Raw genomic sequence first — 8,360 nt, 5'->3', positions numbered from 1 at the left:
TGGGGTAGGTCACAGATGCGGCTCAGATCCGGCGTAAAACGCATGCATACTGTCTTGCTGGTCAACATAAAGCAATATTATCTTTTACTCATGCAGGAAGGGCAAAAGGAAATGCAAAGAAACGTAAGCAATGCTTGGTGAGGGGAAGGGCCATAGTTGGAAGCAGGCTTGCCTTCTGACTTCTGGCTGCCACAGGTCATTGCTGAAAAGGCGGGAGACCTGGGGGAGGATACCGGGGAGATGATCCTTTTATAATATAGGGTACCCAGAAGGAGCTCAAAGAAGCTTCCAAGAAGACCCAGGTTATGGGGAATAGAAAGGTGTTGTTCTGAGAGTTCCCATTGCGGCTCAGCAGGTTACAACTGACTAGTATCCATGAGGATGTAGGTTTGATCCCTAGCTCCACTCAGTGGGTTAAGGATCTGGCATTGCCATGGCTTTGGCGTAGGCCAGCAGCTGCAGCTCCAATTTGACCCCTAGCCTGGGACTTTCCATATGCTCAGGTACAGCTCTAAAGAGCAATTGAAAGAAAGAGAGGGAGAGAAAGGAAGGAAGGAAGGAAGGCAGGCAGGCAGGCAGGCAGGCAGGTGATGTTCTGAGAAATGGGAAAGGGCATAAAAACAGAATTGGGAGAATGCAATGGACAAATTTTGCCGTCTTGTAGCTTCGGCCCAGTGCTTATCCTGTGCCTCCCTCCCCCTCAATTCCTATTGCTTAGAAGCTCATTGAGAAGAGCCCATCTTTTCCAAGGACTGATACAGCCGTCTCCTCAGTTTCTCTTTGGAAGCTTTCATGGGGATTCTTCTTTGGCCCAAGTAGTTTGACCTGACCACAGTGCTCTCAGTTTGGGCCACTATAACAAAAGAGCACAGTCTGGGTGGCTTATAAACAATAGAAATGTACTTCTCACACATCTGGAGGCTGGAAGTCTGAGATGAGAAGGCCAGCCTGGTTGGGTTCTGGTGAGAAGGCTCTTCTGGGTTGTAGGTGTCTGCCACTTACACGGCAGAAAGACAGTGAGCGAGCTCTCTGCAATCCCTTTTATAAGTGTACTAATCCCACTCAGGAGGGCCCCACCCTCAGGACCTAATCACTTCCCAAAGACCTCCTTTTACTACACATTGGGGTTAGGCTTTCAGGATCTGGATGTTGAGGGGACACAAACATTCAGTCGACTGCAGCATCCTTGCCATTCCTCAACCTGATTCTTTGTCAATTCACTTCTGTGCTCCCAATACAGGGATGAAAATACATATACGATGCGATCCCAAACTAAGAAGCTCACCCTCTGGTCAAGAGCAGAGAAAAGGGTTATGATCTGTTAATGTGAGGACATCAAGAGAGAAATAGATGAAGTTTGAAAAAGAGAATGAGCATCACTCTGTGGACAATGATGGTGGACAGAAGATGTATCAGTTGAGCTTTGAATTAAGACCCAAAATCTTCCAAGAGACCCCTAGTGCAGAAAATAGAGGTGGTGGGATTTCTCTCTATAAATATGATTTTTTTTTTATTATTATTCTCTTTTCAGCCAGACCGCAGTGTATGGAAGTTCCCAGGCTAGGGGTTGAATCAGAGTTTTAGCTGCAGCCTACATCACAGACGCAGCAAGGCCGAATCTGAGCCACATCTGTAACCTATGCCACAGCTTACGTCAATGCCCCTTAATCCACTGAGTGAGGCCAGGGATCGAACCTGCATCCTCACCAACACCATGTCAGATTCTCAACCCACAGATCCACAATGGGAATTCCTATATTTTTTAAATCAGTTTTACTAAATATGATTTTTAAATAATCAATCATTTGATTGATATTTTCAAGTATAAAAATCTGCCCAAGGAATTTGGCTTGGCTGTGAAAGCAAAGGTCACCACTCCCCCAGGCTTTGCAATCTACAGGGGCATTGGCAGAGGGTAACTGCGTGGTAAGAAGTTTTGCTTCCTCAGGAGTGATGCGTAACTAAGCACATGTGAGCCACTGGGGCTTTTCTACAGAGGCTCACAGCCTCAACTCATCTTCATTCTAAATAAAAATATGTTAAATATAATAGGAAATCACTGCTGGTGATATTGGGTCTCAACATTACAACTGAAAGGAAACAGCTAACCTGCAAGTCTCAGGAGCAGGTTCTGAGGAAACAGAGCAGATCTTAGAACCGAAGACACATGGCCGTCCCTTCCTCGTGTGCAGAGTGAGGCAGAGCTAAGTTGGAACCCTACCCAGACCCCAGAAGTGAACTTGGCAAAGCCCTTGACCCCTTCGAGCCAGAATTGCTCATGAGGCCACATCATAGGACAACAGCGAGAATGAACACAATGAAGTACCTGGAGTGGAGTTACATACATGAAGCCAGCCCCTTTCTGCTAAGAAAGCTAGGGATAGATGCTCAAGTGGTGTACGAAGTAAGTTTCTTATTTACTAGGACCTTCAGTGAGTAGTAGTTAAAATAACTGTATGATTATTTCAGGCCTGGCAACACAAATTAAGCAAGACATAAATTAGTCCAACTATATGACATTCTGGAAAAGGTAAGACTGGAGGCAGGGTTTAGTGGGGAAGGAACAAATAGGCAGAACACAGAGAGTTTTTAGAGCTGTTTTGCCCTGTATGAGACTGTAACTCCGGCTACCTACCACTATATCGATCCAAATGCACGGAAGGCACCAGACCAAAAGAGAGCCCTGATGTAAATAACCAGCCTTGGTGTGATAATGAGGCATAAGTCGAGGTTCACCAACTGTAACAACTGCAGCACTTGGGTGTGAGACGTTGACGGCAGGGAGGCTGGGGGTGGGGGTTGCAGGGAGCACATGGGAAATCTCTGTATTTTCAGCACAACTTTGCTGCAAACCTAAATCTAAAACTGCTCTAAAAAGTAGAGCCTGCCTAAAAAAAAAAAAAAAAAATAGACATGATTTAACCTAAACCAAGGAAACTATGTCACAGAGTCAGTGGCTCTCTTTGGGGCATGAAGCCATCTGGGGACTGAAGCGCTGGGCTCCATGGCCCCCTGACCCCCTGGGTATCAGAGAAAAGAGGAAGTTGTAAGCTGGCATTAGATATTGATTTTGAAATACATCCACACAAGACCTCCCACCCCAGAACCATCCCTTCCCAAGCAGGTTTTCCATATTCTTTTTTTTTTTTTTTTTTTGGCTTAACTGGCTGAGAACCAACTTTTTTTTTTTTTTTTTCCCACTGTACAGCAAGGAGGTCAGGTTATCCTTAGATGTATACATTGCAGTTACAGTTTTTTCCCCCACCCTTTCTTCTGTTGCGACATGAGTATCTAGACAAAGTTCTCAATGCTATTCAGCAGGATCTCCTTGTAAATCTATTCTAGGTTGTGTCTGATAAGCCCAAGCTCCCGATCCCTCCCACTCCCTCCCCCTCCCATCAGGCAACCACAAGTCTCTTTTCCAAGTCCATGATTTTCTTTTCTGAGGAGATGTTCATTTGTGCTGGATATTAGATTCCAGTTATAAGTGATATCATATGGTATTTGTCTTTGTCTTTCTGGCTCATTTCACTCAGTATGAGATTCTCTAGTTCCATCCATGTTGCTGCAAATGGCATTATGTCATCCTTTTTTATGGCTGAGTAGTATTCCATTGTGTATATATACCACATCTTCCGAATCCAATCATCTGTCGATGGACATTTGGGTTGTTTCCATGTCCTGGCTATTGTGAATAGTGCTGCAAGGTTTTCCATATTCTGACTTGTGAGTCAAGGACAAAAGTGATTCTGAAAATAAATAAAATAAGTGATTCTTATAAAACTCTTTGAATGTTTAGTCTCACCAGCTTATGGCATGTGAGCAGAGGCAAATTTGGGTGCTTTGCTCCCCACCACCACCCATGGGAATCCCACCTTGTCTGGGGTTCATCAGAGAATATCTCCAAGCAGAAGAGGGTGCCTCTGAAACCCAGAGAAAGATCTTCACTGGGTGCTGAGCGATCCGGATGCTTAGAAAACAGATACACTTTCATCAAATGAGACTCACAGGCAGGTCATACTTGTGCTTAAAAACTGCTAGATTCAGGAGTTCCCGCTGTGGTGCAAAGGGATTGGCGGTGGCCCTGGAGCTCTGGGATGCCAGTTCAGTCCCCAGCTTGGCACAGTGGATTAAGGATCCCTCCATGCGGCGTGGGTCAGCAACGGCAGCTGCGTTCTATGCCACTGGGTGGCCAAAAAAGAAAAAGGAAAAGGAAAAAAAGACTGCTAGGTTACAGGGAGAGCTACTCTATGTTCTGTAAATCCCTTAAGGGAGAAATGAATGTACGTGTGTAACTGATTCATGCTGCTGTACACCTGGAACTGATACAACACTGTAAATCAACTGTAAAATCAAAAAAATTTTAAAAAGATTGATAGATTACGACAAGGTTAAACATTTTAGAAACGTTGCTTCATTAAAAGCACAACTTAAGGAAGAAGTAAATGCTAAAATAAGCAATTTTATGAGGTCAGCGGTGTTTCATAAGGAAATACATTCAAGGTCTTGTGAAATTCTCCCGGGGAAGCTGGTAGACACCACAACAAGGAAGTAGTCACTTGCTCTGGGTCAGGCCCTGAAGGGGGTATATAAGGACCCCTGAAGCTAAGAGCAGGACACCTCTCTCACCTCCTGAGTCTCCTCCTCACCTCTCCTGAGTCCTCTCTAACGACACCATGGGCTGCTGTGGCTGTGGAAGTTGTGGTGGCTGCGGAGGCTGCGGTGGTTGCGGTGGCTGCAGCAGTGGCTGCGGTGGCTGCGGTGGCTGCGGTGGTGGCTGTGGCGGTGGCTGTGGCAGCTGCAACAGCTGTACCAGCTGCAGATGCTACCGGGTGGGCTGCTGCTCGGGCTGCTGCCCCTGCTGCTGTGGCTGCTGTGGGGGCTGCTGCAGCACCCCCGTGGTCTGCTGCTACCGCCGCACCTGCAGGTGCAACTCGTGTGGTTGTGGCTGTGGGAAGGGCTGTTGCCAGCAGAAGTGCTGTTGCCAGCAGAAGCACTGCTGCAAGAAGCAGTGCTGCTGCTAGGTGGCCAGTGGGCTCTGTCTCTGGGGTCAGAGATGCTGAGAGCTCAGCTCCCAGCATTTGGTAAGACTTTCCTCCATTCCTCCTGCCTGCTTCCTCCTGCCCCAGGTACTTGAAGGTCCCTTGGAACTTCTCGTTCTGCCTCTTTTACTCTCAAGTTTCCAGGTTTGTTCGTTCCCTTCAATCTGGTGCCATGATGCCACCAATTTCTTCTCCCTGTATCTTCAGAACTTAGCATCAGGAGGTATCTGTTCTCTGCCATTTTGTAATCTTGTCTCTACTTGGAAAACAAGATGAAAGACCAGCATACATTATCAACATTAGTGCGTGGGAATACAGCTACTCGTGTTCAAAATCTGTTTATATTATAAGCATAATCAAGTAAAATCATGATAGCTAATATTTAGTTTTCTTGAAAACAGTACTTAATGATGGACAAAAGTTTTTGTTCTTCTCTTGTGCATTTGCTAACTTTTCCCCCATTTCTATTTTTTATTAGAAAAAAAGCCACACTTTCTTAATTAAAAATAATCTTTCTGCATTCTGATGTGTCTCTCTGTTCTATAAGATGCATACCCTCCCATGGGTAAGGCCCACAGCACAAAAGACAAAGGATCATATTCAAAGATTGAGAGAGGTTTCAATTAATGGATGATTGGTCCTATACTGTCTTATATCAGGTTTTATAATAAAGATAGAAATTTGGGGGAAAATCCCAAACTTTGGTTGTCAATATCATCGAGGGAAGTTCCTATGCTCTCCTACAGATGCTGTCGTGACGTCTGTGTCTGCAACTGAATTCTAGTTTTAGGTGTTGCCAGCCCCTGTGTGGCCAGTCAAAGCTTCACTTCTTCCCTCCGTGTGCTTTTTTACTCACTTATTCATTCAGCAAATATGTGCGGTATTCAGCCAGATATTCAGCCAAGCACTAGAGATCTGAGGATAAACCAGTGTTTGCCCTCGAGGAGTCGACATCCAAGAGGGAATGAAGCGTCAGGTACAATTCTCTTTCTGTTTTCTTTGTCTTTTTCTGTTTTCTTTGTCTTGTCACATTTTCTCCATGGTTGATCTCATATCAGCAATTCAAATAGATTTTTGTGGATATTATTGCAGCCCCTTCGTTGAGTATCTATGTTAAGAGACTCTCATTCCTAGATAAGCCAACCAAAGAAGTAGTTGACACTTTCCATGGGGCTTGTCATCCAGCCTCCCAGCAGCATTGCAGCATCTGCCGCAGCTGACCCCTCCCCAACCCCTGCCAGCCTGCACCCTTTTCCCTTTCTCCTTCCTCTTCAGCCTGCTCTGAGGGTCCTTTCCCAACTTTGGTACCCAAGACTCAAGCCTTCATCCTCTTTGCCATCCTTCTACCTCCTTGTCTGATCTCTATTCTTTTTTCTTTCCCTGGTACTCAACACTTTCTAACATACCATAAAATTCATGCATTTATCAGGCTTACCCTATGTGGTTCTCTCTGCCTCACCCCACACCCAAGGAGAATGTACAAAGCCAAGATTCTCCCTCTTTGGTTCACTGACGTCTACAGTATCTCCAGCACTTAGAAGAGCCACTAGAACATAGCAGGTAATCCATAAATAGCTTCCTCATAAACAGATGATTTTTAAAATTTTGTTTAATCATGGAAAATGCCAAATATACACAAACGTGAAGAACAGTATAAGAATTTCCTAAGAGCCATCACCCAGGTCAACAACGGTTAACACACGGCTCTTTCCTTGTCACCCACGAGCTCACCCACACCCCTCCCACCCCCGGATAACCTGGAACAGACTCCTCCTGTCATCTCCTCAGCAAATTTGTTTACATGTCGATGAAGGAATGAATTCCTCATCATGTCTCTCTGACTTAGACCGTGGTTTGGAGACGTCAGAGAAACACAGCCACAAACGTCTCAAGGTCAAAAGTGAGTTGGCCCTTCAGGGAGAAGGGTAGAGGGTCTCATGACATCTTCGCGTTCTCTGGGAGGGCCCTACAACTTACTCATTGCCACTCTTGACGTGCATCTTGGTCATTTATGGGCAGACTTCCTAAAAACCACATGAGGGTGATAACAGAAAATCTAAACCGGAGTTCTCACTGCAGCGCAGCAGAAACGAATCCAACTAGGAACCAGGAGGGATTGGGTTTGATCCCTGGCCTCACTCAGTGGGTTAAGGATCTGGCATTGCCGTGAGCTGTGGGGTACGTCACAGACAAGGCTCGGATCCCGAGTTGCGGTAACTGTGCTGTAGGCTGGCAGCTGTAGCTCTGATTGGACCCCTAGCCTGGAAACCTCCATATGCCACAGGTGCGGCCCTAAAAAGCAAAAAAAAAAGAAGAAGAAAATTTTTAAAAAAAAGAAAAGAAAATTTAAATCAAGAGGACAGTGACCCAAGACACTTGGGGAGAATTTTAACAATTTTGTTTTCACTGCTAGCCCTCAGACACCAAGCAGATTTCATCTTTGGGGAGGGTTTTCCATTTCCACCAACAGATAAACCAAAAAAAAAAAAAAAAAAAAAAAAGAAAAGTGTTTTTAAAATCCATTTTACCCAATGAGAACTTCATAACTTCATAATGCTTCTTCAAAAACAAACAACAACAACCAAAAAAACACCTCAGCTAAGGAGTTCACACTGTGGCACAGTGGCTTAAGAACCTAGTGGGTTAAGGTTATGGCTGCTATGGCTGCAAGTATGGTGTAGGTTGCAGCCATGGCTTGGATTCAGTCCCTGGCCTGGGAACTTCCATATGCTGCAGGTGCAGCCAGAAAAGAAAAGAAAAGAAAAACTCTGCTTAATAAAAATTATTTAATAAATGAGCTACTTGTATCAGCAAATTCTCAAAGCACCAGAAAACCACCCCACCCTACAAGCTTTAAAAACAAAAACAGGAGTTCGCTTGTGACCCAGTGTGTTAAGGATCCAACACTGTCACTGCAGCAGCTCCAGTCACTGCTGTGGGCACAGGTTCGATCCCTGGCCCAGAAATTTCCATATGCCATGGGTGCGGACAAAAACAAAAACATTGGCTTAGAGCCAGGATACCTTGACAGAAATCTAGGCTTTTCTATTTTGCCAGTCTTATTTCCCTCAGCCTCATTTTACTTATAGAATGAGGATCATGGCTGAACCTCGTAAGTTTGGGGAATGATTTATATAAAACGACAGACTTATAAACAGACGATCGACACTGCATTCAGTTCACCTTGCTTTATTACGTTGACATCGGGTATCAATCCATTACTTTCCCTCGGTCCTTTCAGTAGAGTTGTTTGCTCACAAATCGCAGACTCCCACCCCTAATTTAAAGGTTCTGGGGAGTTCCCTTCGTGGCTCAGTG

General features: G+C 45.1%; 1 protein-coding gene across 1 annotated transcript; it reads left to right on the top strand.

Moving 5' to 3' along the window:
* The first annotated feature begins 1,502 nt into the window (after positions 1-1,502).
* On the top strand, positions 1,503-5,137 carry LOC146396174 (uncharacterized). Its single transcript, XM_085000860.1, has 2 exons — positions 1,503-3,124; positions 3,708-5,137. Exon 2 carries the CDS (start codon positions 4,677-4,679, stop codon positions 5,022-5,024), a length of 348 nt encoding a protein of 115 aa, XP_084856986.1. The 5' UTR covers positions 1,503-3,124; positions 3,708-4,676; the 3' UTR covers positions 5,025-5,137.
* The last annotated feature ends 3,223 nt before the right edge of the window (positions 5,138-8,360 follow it).

The sequence above is a fragment of the Sus scrofa genome, chromosome 15 (assembly GCF_054392235.1).
Source record: "Sus scrofa isolate SSC_HxYL_T2T_F1_AM1 chromosome 15, Sscrofa_HxYL_maternal_Yorkshire_Landrace_v2.0, whole genome shotgun sequence".
Lineage (NCBI taxonomy): Eukaryota > Metazoa > Chordata > Mammalia > Artiodactyla > Suidae > Sus > Sus scrofa.
This window is presented reverse-complemented; position numbering and strand designations above follow the sequence as displayed.